General features: G+C 38.6%; 2 protein-coding genes across 3 annotated transcripts in view; one reads left to right on the forward strand and one right to left on the reverse strand.

The window, feature by feature from the left end:
- CDV3 (CDV3 homolog) overlaps positions 1–10,963 on the forward strand; it is a 24,683-nt gene extending 13,720 nt beyond the window's left edge. Inside the window, exon 5 of one of the 2 annotated variants that reach the window (XM_030265100.4) lies at positions 10,620–10,963. In XM_030265100.4, coding sequence (XP_030120960.4) covers positions 10,620–10,668 — 49 coding nt within the window. In that variant the 3' untranslated portion in view covers positions 10,669–10,963. Of the gene's footprint in view, positions 1–541; positions 1,107–10,619 lie in introns of those variants that run through there. The other variant, XM_030265101.4, reaches the window with a different exon arrangement.
- TOPBP1 (DNA topoisomerase II binding protein 1) overlaps positions 5,211–18,485 on the reverse strand; it is a 23,180-nt gene continuing 9,905 nt past the window's right edge. Inside the window, exons 14-28 of the mRNA XM_030265098.4 lie at positions 17,993–18,282; positions 16,502–16,675; positions 15,479–15,588; positions 14,310–14,433; positions 13,785–13,937; positions 13,188–13,296; positions 12,393–12,585; positions 11,356–11,582; positions 10,147–10,310; positions 9,086–9,200; positions 8,409–8,572; positions 7,371–7,511; positions 6,384–6,473; positions 5,792–5,953; positions 5,211–5,450 (exon numbers count right to left, since the gene is read on the reverse strand). Of these exons, the coding sequence (XP_030120958.4) occupies positions 5,307–5,450; positions 5,792–5,953; positions 6,384–6,473; positions 7,371–7,511; positions 8,409–8,572; positions 9,086–9,200; positions 10,147–10,310; positions 11,356–11,582; positions 12,393–12,585; positions 13,188–13,296; positions 13,785–13,937; positions 14,310–14,433; positions 15,479–15,588; positions 16,502–16,675; positions 17,993–18,282 (2,360 nt within the window). The 3' untranslated portion in view covers positions 5,211–5,306. The remainder of the gene's footprint in view (positions 5,451–5,791; positions 5,954–6,383; positions 6,474–7,370; positions 7,512–8,408; positions 8,573–9,085; positions 9,201–10,146; positions 10,311–11,355; positions 11,583–12,392; positions 12,586–13,187; positions 13,297–13,784; positions 13,938–14,309; positions 14,434–15,478; positions 15,589–16,501; positions 16,676–17,992; positions 18,283–18,485) is intronic.

Raw genomic sequence — 18,485 nt, forward strand, 5'->3', positions numbered from 1 at the left:
GCCCAGCAGTTACCTTCTCTTATCAACATTTTTATCATTGCAGCATCTCTAAGACAGTTGTTAATGTGCATCAGCTGTGACAGTTCTCTGTCAGAAATTATTACTGTTAAACTTCAACACTGTTAAACTGTGGCGGTTGCTTCAGAGAAGGTGCTGAACTAGCTGAATAATAAGCACTGCAGAATAACAGGGCTTTTTGGAATACTTATGATGATGATGGTAACGAGTGAAGTTAAGGTCCATATATTTATTGGTAGGTGGCTTAAATGACTTTGAAGTATGTATCTTACATGATGGGAAGGAGAATTGCTTTTAAGATGTTTGTCATCTATCCCCCTAACAAATAAACTGCCTTAGTTTTACTGTCCTTCCAGCTCCAAGGAGCTGCTTCTACCATTCTCTTACCAGTTTCCTGCCTCATTTTTCTAATATGTCACTTTTTTTAAGGTGCTGAAGAAACAGCAAATATTCATTGAGATTATCACCTCTAAGAGACATAGATGCTGTAATATTTTTCTGTATTGTTCTGTCTTTAATACAGCCTAACATCTTATTCGCTTTCTTGACTGCAACTACACAGTGAGCAGATGTCTTCATCAAGCTGCCCATGGTGATGCCTAGATCGTCCCCTTGAAAGATCACAACTAATTCAGACTCATGTCACAACTTCTACCAGAGCATGTATGAGTGGTTTACAACTTTTCCAGTATTTATTGCCTTGGTTTTTCCTGTTGACAACTCACTCCCCCTGATTTGCCAAATTTACAGAGTCATTTAGAATATCTTAGCAATCACCATCTCCCAGTAACTTCCATGGGGATTGGCTTTTGCCATTTGATGTACTGAAACTTCAGTTTCATGTATATAATCCACTCTTCTGGTCAGTGAGTAGCATGGCAAGCTCTTACTAATTTTTGCTCAATCTGATGTTTTCTATTCCTTTTCATGTTTCCTATCTTCTGTACTGATTTTCCATTCTCGCTGAGAGCAATGAAGTCATCACATTACATCTGTCTGCTTTATTTCAAGTAACTTGCCTACAGAAAACTGTTAGTTAAAATATTGTCATAAGCTTTTTTTAATTAAAACAAACCACTTATTCTGTATATCTTTCAGAGTATGTACTTTATAGCAAAGGGATTCAAACCATAAAATATGGCTGATACAATAGAACAAATTTATTGAGAAAAAGGCAAAATATGCATGTGGGCTCCCAGAGCTTAACTTCACTGGTTTCAGTAGATTTCTGTCACACAAGGTCAATTTCATTAATATTTGATTTGAGATCAAAGATTTGGGATCATTTGACATCTAGGTGTGACAGCCAGAATCAAGTGCCAGTGAACAAGCTCCATAGAAACTTGTTTTAAATTTCTGTGTATTTTTTTTGCGCCAGAGATGAAGCAGATGCATTACTATTGTTTAGTCTCTGACCAGCAACCATGCTCAATCTAACATACCTGGGATAGTATTTAACTGGATATTGAAACTGCATTACAGTATTTGAGATGAAGCAACACTGGAAGGCAGATTTAGTCTTTGTGGTTTGTTTCATCTCTTCACGCTCATCATCTTGTGCTTTAAAGAGCATGGAGCTGTAAATGATGTTTTCTTTAAGCACTGACTGCATTTCCCAGTTATGTTATGTTTACAGATACTAAGGATGGGTCATAAGGGCAGACTCAAGCCTGGTAGGATGCACAGCCTGGCCCTTGAGAGCTGCATTACCTCAATTATCAGAGTACCACATCCTAGAGAGCAGCTGCCTTCCAGTACTAATGCTATACTGGGTTGAGAACAATGTCCCTTGGATTTTGCATCCAGATATCTGTTAGGTGTTCTATTACCGCAGTACTCTGTCAAAAAAGTTGTGGCTGCTGGGAGTTGATGAAATTGGCCAAGGGGAGTTGGGAGTTTTTTACTTTTTGAGGATGTGGTGGGGAAAACAGAGCAAATGAATCTGAGGGTTGTTACAATGTAATACTTCATAGCCTCTCCCATGCCTCGAAGTCTCACCTCTGCTGGTACTCACCAAAGCCCTGTCTTGCCACTGTAGCTCAGTACTGTTATTACTAACTGCACAGTAACCTTCAGGACTGACAAGTTCTTTGACCGTGCACTGTGTCTCTACTCTGGGAATTGGGAAAAGGGCAAAGTAGCTTTGGAAACTGGCATGATGGTGTTTTCTAGGTAATGGGCTCTGCTCAATGTTTTTCCTGGAACTCAAAACTCAGCAAAAATCTCGATTTGACCTCTCTTTGCCCTAGAGTATTCCCTCCTTCTGTTCATCTACATCATTACCATGCCAAGGATTTCTTAGTCAGGTGCCTGAATTGTTCACTTATTTAGAAAGCAGCAGGCAAGAACTCCTGAGCCTTGATCATGCTGCATTGTTTTTGTCAGAGCTGAAGTATCACAAACATTGCAAAACTGCCTAGCAAGTAAATGCAGTCTCCTTGAAGAACTGAAACCTAGAGAGCCTCAAAGGCTATGCAGGATCTGAATTCCCACGGAGTACAGCAAGAGAGGCAGTAGCAATGTTCACAGTACAACACAGCTCAGCTATGGAAAGGAGTAGGGTTGCACGACTGGTAATGCTCTAGCTTAAACAAAACTGTCTTACCTGGACAGCAGGATCTAGCCTAAAGCATTTTAATTTTTTTTTCATGAAGAGATTACTGAGGGAAGAATTGTAAGAGGATCTCTAAGTCAAAAGAAAAAAAAAAAACCTGAATTTGTTTGCAACAGCGTAGCAGAATGCTTCAGCACCAGACTTAATATGAAGAAATTATGGTAATTGTGGGCTCAGTGTAGTGCAGAAAATGAAAGAATTATACTGTCTGGCTGGGAAAATTGTTTGGCTAGGAGCCTATGGAGCACAGCAGAAACTGTTTCAGCAGAGTTCAATATGATCTGCTTCTGAGAATCCCTGTATGGCCCCCACAGTTAATACAGGAACCTAATGGTGCCTGTATATTTATATAATTGTGTTAACAGTAATAACTTAAGTTCAAAACCTGAGTGATATATATTTTTGTCAGTAGATTTTTTTTACCCTGGTTTACCTATCATGGCTTCTGCATATGACAACTTCTAACTGTGCAGTGCACACACCTGTTGTCCTTTTGTCCCATGGCAATGGTATTCAAATTCTGTAAAGCACTTTCATGTTTCCTGTGAAGAAAGCTGAAGAAAATAAATTTATCTTAACAGCACCAACTGAATTTCCATCTCCCAGGTCTGTCTTGTCTTGTGTTCCCCTGTGTGTGGCATACCGACAGCAGTGCACTGGATGTTCGAGGGCCAGCGCAGAAGAGGAGCTGGCTCTGGCTGGAACAGCTGCTTTCTGCTTCTCTTCCCCCAGCCCTCCCTCACTGTTCTGCCTCAGCCCTGGCTTTGAAGCAGTGTCCACAAGGACAGAGAGCACTGGAGAACATGTAGCACTCAGATCCCAGGTTACTGGTTCCACTATGTGCCTGATTTTAGCTGCTCTCCCTTCTGCTCTGCCCCAGGATTCACAGCAGCTGCAGGAACTGTGTGGCTCCAAGACCACTTTTAAAGCTTAAGTGGGTAAAGGAATGGGTTTTTATCTATAAAGTGAGAATACCAACACTACCCTTCCACAGCAGCTTCTAGGGACGGGGAAGAAAAAGTCACAGGAACCTTAGCTCTTGCCTGGTAATACTCACACCTATTTCAAATGCCTGCAACACAAAGCAGCACTTCAGAGGTAGAACAGTGAAATACACAGTAAATTCAAAGTTAAAGTTAATTCAAAATGTGATATAAGGCAGTAACAGTGGTATTATTTTCAGTATGTGGACTTCAAACACATTGGAGATGTTTGATGTCCACATATACCAAAAAGCATCAAGCTGCTATAAAAAAAAACCCCAAAAGCAGGCGATAAGACTGTAGTCACTGCAGCTCAACATAGCAGTCTTGTCACAGCCAAGACTCCAGTGATAGGGGCACAGATTTCACTTCTTTAAAAGAATTAAATCCTTCACATTCATTCTCAGTCCTGACAATTCCTTCAGGTCATCCTGCTGGCAGGTTGCAGAGCTCACTGACAAAAGATATGCTGCACTAAAGTAGGAAATCAGAAGCACAAAGTACAGCCTTGCACATGAAGACAAGCTGCTTTCCTGTTCTCTCACCTGGAGGCCCCACAGCTCAGATGCCTTGTCCCATCCCCATGCAGCAAAAGGTTTGTTCTGCCCAGCCCAGAGTGAGTCTCCACGTTGCACAGGGCTTAAATGCTTGTGGTTCAGTCTTGGATCTGCAACAAATACTGATGCAAACCCTTTCTAGAAAACAGTATTCAGCAGCTAGAAAATAAACATAATACACCTTAGCCTTTAAAACAAAAAAGAAGTAAATTAAATAGACTTCAGTGTTACGTATATTCTTCCAGACAACTCCACTTGTCCTGTGCAACTGGATGCTGTGCTTTTCTGTTCAAACTGGCTGTAGTAATTCCAGCTGCTTAAATACAGCTCTTCAGGTTCCACGAGAGCACTTTTGCCCAGACTTAACACAATGCACTCACATACATTAAGTTCCATAAATGAAGACCTAGACCCACTGTTACTGAAAAGGTCAAAGACTTAGTCAAGTATTATGGTTGTCTGACTAAGAATATTTCCAGCTGCCAGAAACTGAAGTCTTTGTCTGGCTCTGGATTCTGTCACAGACTCAAATAGGGAATATGGTCAAGATGAACTTCACCTCTTGGGTAACAGAATTGTTTCTACAGTTGCTGAACAGATCCATTAGCATTCAGAATGGCAGCAACAGCACTTGCTGTAAGAAATAATTTCTTACACCCTCTATTAGTACAAAAGTTTACAAGCCAGTTCTTTTTGTCCGGTTTCTCTCTTCCCTTCCAATAGAAAATACCAGAAGATGAAAAAAATAATGTAAAAATCTAAGTCTATTACTACACGGGAAATGCAATGGAATTCTCACCAAGTGGTATTTTCCCCACAACACACAGATAAAAGATGTGATAAGCATTTTACAAATGATTTCTAAACTATTATTATACAACTGTGTCCATAGACAAAACCACTAGTCCAGTGATGGGATAGTTTGGATATGTTAAAGTATGTTTGGATGAATTTTTGCCATGTTTTTAGATGCTACTGGTAGCCAAAGCAATATTTCCTATAAGTATTACTGCATATTTATTTTAACATCAGGACAAGTTAGAAGTGAAACTCAAAGCTTTTAATTTTTTTGGGGCAAGAATGAAAAAATATAAATATGAATTAAAAAATGTACAAATTAAAAACAGAATATGCTTAGTGTATTCTGGATCGCTTGACTCTGCTCATTTCTCCCTGTGCTTTTCTTTTCTGCGATGATCCAATTCCAAGATCTGAGTTATTCTGAAGGTAAGACTCAGCTTCTGGCAGGCAGTAAGACTCCATAGGAGGAGGTGGATCCTTCAGTATAGAAAGGAAAAAAAGCATGGGTCAGCTGAAGAAGAGCAGCTTCTGAGATAAGAGAAACAGCTCATTAGTTGTCTAAAACTGAAAACAACAAACATTATACACCTACATTTTAAATACGCTTTGCGAGCAGCTCTCTACCCTGCAAGAGATCCCACTGCCAGCACCAGAACAAGTCATGTTAGAGCATAAATTTGAGGCCACAGACCAAAGCCCTCAGCACAGGCACGTTGTGGCCACAATTCCTGGCAAAGGAGGCCCGTGACTGGTAGAGCAGCCGTCCCCTGCTGGGGGCTGGGGCAGTGTGGCAGGTGGGGAGCCCGGGCTGTGCCCACCTGGATGAGGTAGTCAGCGATGTACTCGGGTTTGAGGCAGTTCACTCCCTGGGCTGCTGCCTCTGCCACATTCACCCTGGAGTCATCTGGCTTCAGCTTACTGAAGTCGGCAAAGAGGTGAGTTGCTTCTTTAAACAGAGATGCAGAATGGCCAGAGAACACCTACAAACAAAACACAGCCCACAAAGTTTAGTTGTGTTTCTTCCCCAAGACAAACACAGTTCATGACCTTTAATTTCACTCAAACTAACAGAAACCAGTGGGAAATCAAATACTATTTACAGCTGCATCCTGTACCATCACATACCTGTCCAAAAGGGTGATTCTTCCCACCAGGGCACAGAAATTATATCCTCAATTCCCACTAGCAGTACCGACTTGTGTTACTCAGACAAGCTGCTCTGCCTGACCACTTGCAAAGTGAAGATGACAAAGCTTTTTCCTCCCACCCTTTGACCATGTCTCAGCTACCCTGTGTAAGCAATTTTGTTCGCTAAAACCTTCTACTCACATGAAAAATGCCCAAACAGAAAGAAAAAAATAATTAAACAAATATATATGTGTTTCATTATTTTTTTCAAACAATACATACTTTTGCTCCTCCTGACTGAAGAAGGCGCCTGAAACCTGCTTCCTTGGTTTGATCAACATTCACGATCACTTTCCAACCACTGAAAGCTCCCTAGATAAATGACAATTCAGTCAAAAGTATGCTGGTACTGAAAAAGTACGAAGATGTAATGGGTCTATAATTTATCCCTTTTGAGAATATCCATCAGATGAAGACTTGCAATTACCTAGTTTTGCCTTTAAGTATGCATGCCAGAAAAAAAAATCCACAAACATACAGCTACCAGCTCCCTCTAAGGAAAGACTCTTGCAGAGAGTGTGCTTTCCAAAACACCAGACACCGTGAAAAATTTATCTCAAAAAACGCCCAGTAACTTGGAAACATCTTCCCCTTTCCCCCAGGATGCGCTTGGATACAGTAACAGCATAGAGGGCAGACTGGTTGCCTCCTAGAAATACTCAGTGTGGTTTCCACATAGGCAAAGGGTGTGGGGGATTTGTTACAAGCATTCCTTTTAAAAAGGGATTTTTCCTGACATAACTGAAACATCATTTTTCAATGAATCCTCAGCTGCAGTGCCTGATTTGAGAGGAGTTGAAAGGCTTTGGGAAGTTCCAATCTCTCTTCCAAAAATCTCACTGAAAGACTATGAAACTAATAACCAGTTTTGGTTTCCTAACAGAACTGAGTTAGGTTAGTTCTCCAGGCAGAGCTCTGAAGAATAATCATCATCTTCCTGGCTGAGGGACATTTACATAAGTAGCCACACTGCAGCCTTGCAAAACATGAACACTGGTTCAGAGATGACTAAGACTTTTAATATACCATCACAGAACATTTTTTTTAAAAACAAAATTACTTAACTAGAATATATCAAGCCAAGACATTCTGTTCTTGATAACAAGACAGGTTACCTTCCCCTGACAGTGAAGTTTTTAGTTTCTTGGTGACAATCCCTGTCCTGTCCATCCACATTGTACAGCTTACATTACAGGAGTGTCTATGTACCTCAACAACACCGGTTTCTTGCTTCCCTTTATGAATTTTTTTCCTCCACCTCATGGCTGCCAGTGCTAGTTTCTTCTGGTTTACATTGATTCCAGACAGAACGTTAAGTATGGAGCTACTGCCCCACTCATAGTCTTCTTCCTGAAACAATCATAAGCTTGAATTACAAACCAGTCCTGCCAACTTTATCAGCAGAAAAATAGATTTTTAAAAACCCACACCAAATAGAAAATAAAAACACCTGAAACAAACCCCATCTCACTCTAATATATGGATTTTATCTAGCCAAGATAGTTCTATGTAAAATTAGAGCTACAGCTCTGAATTGCACATGCTTATCTAAACTAACTCATGTTTTCTGTGACATCAAATCTTGCACACAACCTGATTCCTCTTGCAGTCACATCTACAATAGAATTCAACATCAGGACAAAATATCTCACTACACTGGATACCACTGATTATATTTCTGCAGTGTCTTCCAAAACAATTAGTTAGTTTTAGTGCATATAAGGATATGAAGCAGTCTACAGGCATTACTTTAAAGTTAGCCTGGTCAATGTAAAAGAACTGTCTGAGCCAGGAGAAGTTGAAAATTAACAATTAGGAAGGCATCAGAAGAGATAGAATTCAAAAATATTTACATTCATGGTTATAAAATCAAATTATTTAAAAATAATATATGCTCATTTATTGAAAGAATCAAGATTTTATTCCTGGTTTAATAAGAGGCATGTAAATTTAGCTGATAACAGTGAGAATTTACCAAAAGGTATTAAAAGACTCAATTTTAAGAAACAAATATAAACAAATATAAAAAGCACAGGTATTTCATTTATCTTATCAGGAGTTTGGTGCAGGGTTAGTTTTCAGACAAAGCTGGCCAAAAACCTCTCAGAGTTTGGAATCTCTAGAACTCCCATGGCCTGGGCACCCTAAACTAGCAATTGGTTTTGTGAAGTTGCCTTTCCCTAGTAGTGCAAAACAAAAATGAAAAAAAGTCAAACACACTCATGCCATAGTGCTGGGGTGACATGCCTGAACAAAGCAGCCAGCTCCTCTACACGCCTCCAGGTAGGAACGATGAAGCACCCACTTTCCAGCTGCCATCGAAGCCAGGAATTTCTCATTCCGAAGAGGATGTCCCACAACAATGTGTGTGCAACTCGGATCAAAGTACTGTTTCTCCAGTACTACTCCACCTTGAATTGAGGAATTAATTGGATTCAAGTTATCCAAGTGTCATGCTGCACGCAGAAAGGATCAACTCAAAGTGAGAATTATTTGAATTTGGACAAAAACTCAGCTCAAATTTACATGGAGAGTATTATCATTGAAATGACATGGGCAGAAGCTGCTAGGGAGGGAAAAGCAGCTAGGAAAGAGTGGCTCTGTAAAATGCCACAACAACACAGACAGGAATGAGAGACACCAGAAGAGAGCCTATCCTGGGCACTCCCAACAGTAGAGAATGAGGCTGTTGTAAAGACAGCTAAAAGAAAACTAGCAGAAGACAAAACCATTGCTGTTTTATGGCAAAGCTGATTGCTCGCACAATAGTAACACTATATTTAAAGAACTGCTTACAAGCACAGAAAGCCATAAATTTGAGACCTCAAATCTGATGAGTCACTAACAGAAGCTGTTTCTTCTCCCTAACAAGCCACAGCTGAGCAGACACATAGTATTCTTTGCATTTCACAAATATCCAGTACCTAATTTCTCAATCAGATGGCAGTAATCAAATCTTTCTTGAGGGTTAAGAGAAGACAGCTGAAATTTAGGAAGTTTTTCTACTTCTTCATCAGCTTTCTCGTCTTCAGTAACAACCTAGAAATACAGTAACAGATTTTGAAAATAAGGCAGGAACTATTAGGTTGACAGCTGACTATTTCTCTGCCAAATATTCTGGTTATTTATATATTAAGTTTTCTTTTATCTGGGAAAAGGAGAACCAAACCTGTCAGTCACTTGACAAAAAGCTTGGAACTTATCATATTATCCTTAGGCTCCTGCTTGAACATCCTCTTGGTTCCCCCTTTCTTCAGGGCACAGCTGAACTAATCTGTCATAACAAGTAATCTTTCATTCACATCCATGGAATGCCAGGTTGAACACATGAAGAAATCAGCATTGATTTATCTACACTGCCTCATTCATTCACTTTCTCTCAAGTCAGAACACTATATTTTTTGAGGGCCTTTCCACTAACATGACACGTTATGCCTCTGAAGACACAGAGCTGCTGAAACTTTGAGCATCAAGTGACACACTGCAGGTACAAGGTCATTTGCCTTTCCCTTTCCAAGTTCAAAATAAAACAGAATTTTAAACCAGGTTTTGGCAGAAAAATAATTTCCTATTTGAACCTAAACATAAAATTCCAGATAACACCAAAGAAACAAAGGCCTAATTTTTTTTCTGTCATCCTAACATGGCTGGAGGAGTTCCAAGTAGTACACATACTAATTATTCTTCACTCCAATGCCTGCCTTAGCATTCCAGCACTAACTAATGGGACAAAAAACTTCATTTGTCTAAAACAAACAAGCTTTATTTTTTTTGAGCAAACCTTATTTGTTAAAAATTTCAAAGAAAGGGGGAGTATTGAAAATAACAGAAAAAAGAGAATAGAACTGCACAAAAGTAATCCACCTCAAGATTTTAAATCCAGATCTGCACATTTTATATTTATCATCAAATCCAAAATTTCTTTAAAGTATAACTGCATCTCTCAAAACACTAATAATCATAAATATTTTCCCATTTGACAAACCTTTTCTTTGGGCTCTGGAGCCACAGGCGGGTTAGCCAGGGGGAATGCAATGCTGGGGGCCTGTGGAGTAGGGATCAAGTTATCCTTAACTGGCGTTCTGGGATCTCTACATACGGGAGTCTTTAGACTGTCAGTCACATCTCCATGCCCAGCCTCAGCAACAGCTGTGAAAGTAAAGTGGTGTTGCATGACTTGCCTTCGGCAGAATATAATTATGTATAAAGTAAAAGATATAATAAAAAAAAAATCCCCACAATTGCTGTACACAACATGTACAGTTATATTTCACCTGCCTTTCATAAAGATGCTCATCTTTATACCACAAACCACCAACAGCAATATTGCAATCATGTCCCTGGATGCCTTACTTTTAAAAAAACACCTGAAGACCTCAAATGATCTGATTTCTTTGGCTAAACTGCACTGATTTGGTTGAAACAAAAAACAGCTGAATGGAATTATCTAATTTTCAGGTCAGTTTTCAGGAAGATTGCTGCTACAGAAGCTCTGCAAGTAGACTGAGGGAAGGAGTTGGTGACAGCAGGGAGAGAGAAATAAAGGATTCTGCTATCTCAGAACAGAAAGAAAGCAAAACAGATGAAAAAAACATCTGGTTCTGGAAGAAAAGGTATGTTGCTTCCTTAGTCCTAGCAACAGACTTTAGACTTCAAGAACAGGGAACATAAATAAAGTATCTTTACCAAATCCTAACCCAAGCATGTCCATCAGCAACTTGACACATCTTTGTTTTTTGGGTCTGTGAGTTAATCTTGTACCCCAATTTTTCACCTATAAATATTTTCACTACAATGCAAAAGATTTTGCTCATGGTATTTCCATTAGAATTCCACTATACTTACCTGAGGGGTTACCTGGAAACCAGCTGTAGTTCAAAAAAACAAAGAAACCAAAACAACTTGGAAAATTTTATGAAGTCTTTCAAGTTGGCTTTTTTTGGAGCCACAGCAGTCTATTTTTAGACAAGCACTGCCTTGGTGTTTGACCACAAATGAACAGGAAAGCTTCTCTTTAAAAAAAAGCAACACATAATGGAACTCAAAGATGTGAAATTGTATTTCTGGCCTTTGAGAAATGCCAACCATCCTCCCTTTTTTGTAGGTAGAATTGAAATACTACTGTATTTTAGAAGTCCCAAAGACCAAATGGATGCTGTTGCACAGAACAAGGATATTACATTTGTGATTTTACCTATACCAGCCATCTCTGCATCAGGTACAGATCCTTTGAGGGCAGACTCATCCACGTTCTTATTGGTGTTACTCTGACCTTGCTCAAGGCACTGAGAAGGACTATTAGGCCACTGAAGGTTGCTGACAAGTCTTGCTCTCTCTTCCCTCGCAGTAGGATCATCCCAAATGATCTGCTCACTCTGGGATGGCTCTGTATTTATATCTGCCAGTGCCTGGCGGGACTGCCTAAGGGAAAAACCAAGACACCTTACAGACTCATTTTACAGAAGACGTCCATTCTAGGAGGCAATGTGTTAATGATCACATCAACTGCAGCACCCAAGTGACCTCATTATTAGAAATAATGGCTGGGAAAGGGGAAAGTTTCAGTACAGAAGCTATTCTAACACCCTGGCTTTATGAATCTAGGTGTCAGCATGGCTGAAAATGTGCACCCAAAATGCCAGTAGATATTTTTTTATTATGTGTATATTAATAAGTTGTTGTAAAATCAGTGTACCTTACTCAATATTTATTAAGCCTATTTCTTTGCAAATAGGCTCCAAACTAAATGAATAATTTTGTAAGGGTTCCATTACTGTCTTGCTGCACATTGGTGTTGATGGAGTTCAAATTCTATTCTCCATTTGGAGAGAAAAGAAAAAGAGAAGAAACATTCACAGAGGTGCTTTGCAGCAATGCCTACTATTTCTTTATGTCCTATGTAAGCATTTATACACACTTTCTTCAAAATCTGTAAGAACACTAAGGAAGCTGAAGAGAAAGAAAATAAGCCAGTTCAAAACCTGAGTATTAAAACAAATCATACTATTCTGGTTTCTATAAAAAATAAAAGATGCCCACTGTGGATTAAGACAATATTCTGACTTTACCTAGCACATCCGGTTAAAGATTCTGAATTGCAGGAGAAGCAAATCCAGCACATCAGTAGAAACAGACAATACATCTGAAAACCTTGGAGACCTACTCAAATTTCAATTAATGTCTAAATACATGCAAGGACAAAATAAGATTAATTTAAATACGAATCCATACCTTAGAGCTTCCAAGACCCTACTGCGGCCATTTCGCACAGACCGTGCGCTATCAGGAGTGGCTGGAGAGCCATCAAAGCTGCTCCTTGAAAGGGATCCTCTTTGACCTTGTGGTTTCACTAGTGATGTGGCAGACATGAGCTCCTGCAGCTGCCTTTGGAAGTTCTCCCTCATTTCTAGTGCTTGGGTTAAAACTTAAGAGAAGAAACAAAACTCATAATATCACAACTCTTATACTGAAACAAGTGATAAGTGAACAACTACTCACTATTTCAGTGAAAACTGAAATTCCAGGCAACTTCCCTCCTCCACCAGGACAAAGACTACATATTAAAAAGAGGAAAAGTACTTGGGCAAGAATATCAAGGAAAACTACATATACCCTAAGTCACCTATTCTTAGACACAAGGAGAGATCTCCATTTGGTTCACTTTTGAATCTCCTCACACAGTCTAATTTAGATCCACAGTAACACATTTAATTACATAATATATACTCCAAAACAAAGATCTGTTACATTAAGGATGAACTTCAGTGTTTTAAAAACAAAGAATTGGCAATTAAGTATCTTCCAATGACTGTTCATAATTTTCTTGTGGGTTGTCAAGATCTTTAAAAGAGAGAGGAAAACCCTTTGCTGGCATCCAGCAGCAATAAAAGCTAGCTGTACTTGACCAGTATATTAATATTCTACCTAAAGTTTCCAGAACTTAGCATTCAGCACCTGCAACTGCAAAGGCTCATATTGATAGTTTGATAGTCCATAAATATTCTGAAAACAGCGATTTACATTTACCTCCTTTGGATTCACTTGCCACAATTTGTTCTTCCCCTACAGTGACTGTTTCCTTTATTTGGTCAGTGGTTAAATCATCTTCAGCATCATCTTCACCCACTGAAATAACCTAAAGCCAATGAAGACAAGTAGATTTCTCAAATACCTTTTTTTTGTTTTTTCTTTTTAACCATATCTGACACCTGTATAAATTCTGAGGTCATTAATCTTGCCTTAGAGTAAATCTAACCTTTCTGCTACTGCAATGACAGTAGAACAGTGAACAGTAGCATGGGTGACAACTCCTACTCTGCAGTGTTAATGTCTGCCAAAGCTAGTTTCACACCTTGGATCTCATTACCGAAAAGAAAAGAAATCTATCTATTCAAATTTGGAAATGCTGAAATGCCTGTGTTTTCCTCCATCACCGTAGAAGATGAATATTACAAATGCAGAAAAACCTTACAGAACATCTGCAATAACTACTATCAATGACTAGCTAAACCTGATAGAGGACATTGCTGAATTCGTATTAATGTTTTTATTACTATGTTAATATAACTATTAACTGAATTCAAATCACTTCATAGAACCATGCATTCCTATCACATATCATACCTCATTTTCCTCTGCTGGTTTTCCAGTTGAAGGAGGTTTACTGAAGGAGGAGGAGAGCCTGATGTCATGTGCTGCACTGATGTCCAGGCTCATTTTGGGATTGTAAGTGTGAGGAAAGAGAGATTCAGGAAGCCGTTTACATTCTCGGGCACTCTGTAATAACATCAGTTATTAAGAGAAAGATGAGGAACTGATTGAGATAGAAGAAACTTCACACCTAAGCATAAGAGAAGTACAATAAAAACACTGTCAAAAGAAGTACTTCACACAAGGGGAAAAACATGGTTGCTATTCTGGGAAAAATGTAGCAGAAGTGTTCAGTGGAAGAGAATTTATCTTCTCCTTATGGAGAACAATGTAAATGTACATCAGTGAAAAGAGATCATTCAATTAAAAGCAGGATGCAAAACATCAGTCCTTATACATGTTCAGTATAAATGCATACAGAAAACCTACTGCTATATAACTGTTTTTAAGCCTTCATTTCCCTTTACTTTTAAATAGGGAACAAAATAAGCTTCATACCTCTAAAAGCCAATGTTCTGAAACAATATGTATACCCCGTTCTTTAACAGATTTGTACTCCTTATTGTTATCATTCTGTCCTCCCTTATAGATGAAGTGTGTTACTGTTTCATCAAAGCACCATCTGGAAAAGAGAACAAAATACAACTTGAAAATGGAACTTCTATCAAAAAGTATCATAAATCCAACTCAAAATTTTTCTTCTTGTTCAAGTTAAAGTAGTTTTGCCTATTTTGTTATGCCTCAATAAACAACCCACTTTCTTTGACAGAAAAGACAGCATTCAGTTTCACGATAGCACAACTTCAACGTGTTTTGAAAGCACCCCTGAAGGAAATAAAACTAAATAGAACATATGGAAAACAGGGGTTTTGCTATATGTTTTGCTTTGTTTTTAAATGGGATTTTAAAACAGTTTCTGAAAAGAATGTGTGACCCAGGACAAGAGCTTTTTCTTTTTTTGTCCAAATATTGAACTGCAAGTGAAATACTGATTCTTGAAGCTCAAAATAAACAAATATGAAGACTGTTACATTTTGAACTGATAAAAACAAGTACTTTCTAGCTAATCCAAGTATCTTCAGCATTTCTAAGGTACTACCAAATGTAAGGGTAACCTCCTTCACACCATGAATAATAACACTTATATAAAAGTCAGTAGCAAAACATGTAAATCAGATTTAGTAGAAGCAGAATTCTGTCTTAAATTAAAAATGTTAGTTTGTAGTTTCTTTTCATGATAACCTATTTTTGCTAAGCTTGTCCAAGAACACTGACTTAGCCATGCTTACAATCTAGAAAATAATTTGTTTTGAGACAGGGAGAAACATACACAAATTCACATTAGATTCAAAAAGTGAAATAGAAAGCAAATGTTAAACCAACCAAAAGATAAATTTCTTCAAACCAAAGGAGAAAACAAAATCTGCAATTCAAGAAGACTTCTGGACAGTCTTTCTGAGATGGATTTACAAAGAACACAGGGACTTGCAGATGTGGCAGGGAAAAATGGCTTTATTTCACACTACAAGTGGATGACTAGTAATGTTGCTTAGGATGGTGAAATCTAACATTTAGCTGTAGCAAAAGGCATAATTGGATGCAAAGACTCAACGTTATTAGAATTCACATCAGTGCAAAAGCTCAAAAGCCACTGTATTGTCTGATACCTGTAGTCTGCTCCAAGAGAGGCTGCTACTGCATTCAGCTCCCTTTGCCTCTTATTAAGTTTTTTACTAACGTATATAACAGCATCAGCTAGAGGCTTGGGGTCTTCTTCCTGGTCAACCAGCAGGGATAAAAACACAAGAGTCATGATTAGAAGGCTTCTGTATCAATAACAAAAGTACTTTCATATTTAGCGAAGCATGTAGTAAAATATACAGTGACAACAAAGGTAAGATAAACACACTTCCTCTATTTTTGATGCTCCCCTACCCATGCTCAAAACCCAGCACTAGTAACATACAATGCATTAGGAATGCCAAGACAAAGATTCAGCCAGCCTCCCTAAAACATACTCTACTCCTTTCATCGCAGGCTGAACACTGAAATTAAGAAATTATGAAACCTGATGCTACTGAAGTATTTCACTGTAGAGGAGTGAGAGAAGTAAGGAGCTGCAAAACAAGAAGCAGCAGCCTTCCCTTTGGTCATTAGCTTTCTTGCCCCTCCAACAGTAAGCAGTGCATTAACATGGCAAGCAATACATAAATCCTCCCTTTCCTCCTACACCTTTTTGTTTTCTCTCACTTTTCTTCTATTAAACACAGAGAAAAGCAGGAAAAGAAGACACATGCATTAATAAAGAACTCTGAACTTTAGTCCAAGACAAAATATCTAACCCTGTCTAGGTGGAACAAGAGAATTTCTTAATTATGGTATCATTCCAATACTACAGAGTCTAAATCGGTACATATTTATATACCATGTTACTTAGCAACTGCTTAATATTCAAGAAAGTAGTGCAGATAGTAGAAAAAAATTTTAAATTCTTTGTCTTCTATAAGGAAATTCCTCTATCTTACATTCCCCTTTAACTGTCATTGAAGAACACATAATCCTATGAATTTATATTCAAAAAGATAACAAATATCAATTTATAAATTCCTTTGTAACTTAAATCACAAAATTTAAAAAGCTTTTTCTTAGTTAAACCTATGCTCCAACAACTAAACCTCCAAATTTCCTACCACTTCTGGCTGTGCAGCAGCCAACTGAGGGCTGGCAGTAAGAGCTGCTGCGTGAGTTGTGCTGCTTGCCAGTGCCAGTTTCAAATTTCTGCCAATGACTTCGGAGAGAGGTGTGCTCAGTTTCCTGGTTCTTTGTTCAGGACCTCTAGGAGTTCTCAGAGCTTCTAGAGCATCCTACAAAAAAAAAAAAAAAAAAGAAAGAAAAAAAATAAAAAGAAACTGACTGACTTTAATGAACACCTTAATAAATTCTCACTCAAGTGCAAGTTTTACAAATACAGTACGACTTTGTACTCCTAAACCAGGACAGCAAACTACAGCTACCAAGTGCAACTGTAGAACCACTGCACAAAAGCTGTACAAGGCAAACACAATCTTAGGGTCTGCAGAAGCAAACCAAGAAGACAACAGTTTATTAATCTCTCTGTTCACTGAGAACACAGGGAGTTCAGATGAACACCGAGTTCATCACGGAGAACTGCCCTCAATGGAAAAGCCAGTGACCAAACCCAGGTACTCCTAACCTCAACCAACTACTTTAATGTACTCGCACCTTGCCCCACAAAAGTTGCATATGAGTACGTGAGACTATCTGCACCTTCAAAATACCATTTCATACTGTCCTTTTTTTATATAAAAAGAGAAATTTTGGTCTAGAATATCTTGCTTTTGAAAATTATCACAGCCTTCACTTCATGATGCAGAACTAGCTAAAGAGAACACCAGATTCTTCTATGTTTGCAACATATTTTGTCCTATTGTGAGCAGAGGGTTAAAAAAAAATACAGAAAACCCTGCCACAACAGACAGCCCACAAAGAACCCCCCAAGAAACCTAACAACTCTGCAGGAATTCAATGCATTGATCTTTAAGCTAAGGCCTTGAAATTTAAAAACAATCTGAAGCCTTCCAAAGCACACCTGAGTCAATCAGGAACTCTTCCACTGCAGATACTCCCTAAGTGTCAGGGGTTTTTTTTGGCTGCATTTTCTAGCCTAACGTGGCCTTCAGAATAAGACAATGAAGCCAAAATCCCAAGCATCTTTCAGCTTGTAATAATAGATCTGTAATTGCTCTAAAACTATTACTTTAAAACATGCCAATAAAGTAGTATTTCATCAGAAAATGCAAACACTTGTTTACAAATACATGGAGCAATTCCAAGGTGCCTCGTCACGTTTATCAGTCTCTAGATGCAAAGAACACAGACTGGATACTGCCTAAGGTGCAGGACACACAAGCATATGGTGCAATAAGCACAAAGGAGATTTGCTAAAGACATAACAACACTTACTATTCAAAAAATTGAGTCCACAGGCCATTAACTAAAGTATATAAATAAATGAGAAAGTTTTCCTGGCTTTGTTCAAAAGGGAAAGTCTGTATGTGAATAGCATAAAAATGGGTAAAAGCAGAAGTTTCTGTGCTGTTTAAAGTTTATGCACATCAAACAGTACTGGCCACACAGACTAAAATGTTTGCAAAAATCACCTTTACATCAAAAGAAGGCTTGAAGAACTTGTCTTCAGAAAGAAACTTTGATGGTGTGTCAAGATTTAAAGATGGTTCTTTCTGAAGTGGCCCCCCTTGTGCAAGAGGAGTTGTCTTCCCAGTATGATGAGAGATTACAGCTTGGAAAGCTTTACTCTGAAACCTGTTGATATCAAGGGGGGTCACAGGCCCTTTATTTCCATCTTCAAGAAGACGAATAGGGTGTTCCAAATCAGGAAACTTAACAGTTGCTGGTGTCTTGCTAAGCTGAGTAACGAAACTCTCCATATCTTTAAAAGGAAAAGACAAGTAAATTGGTTTTCCATTTGAACACAGACCCCACACACTCTTATTTAAACAGCAACCATGAAAAACTGAAGAGAGGGGCATCAAATCATTGCAGACTAACAAGTCTGAAGTCCTAAGATGGATCTCTCATCAATTCCCATGCAAGCTACAGAACAGCACACATGCCAAAAAGGACAAAGTTGAG

Source organism: Taeniopygia guttata, chromosome 2 (genome assembly GCF_048771995.1).
Source record: "Taeniopygia guttata chromosome 2, bTaeGut7.mat, whole genome shotgun sequence".
In the NCBI taxonomy this organism is placed as follows: domain Eukaryota; kingdom Metazoa; phylum Chordata; class Aves; order Passeriformes; family Estrildidae; genus Taeniopygia; species Taeniopygia guttata.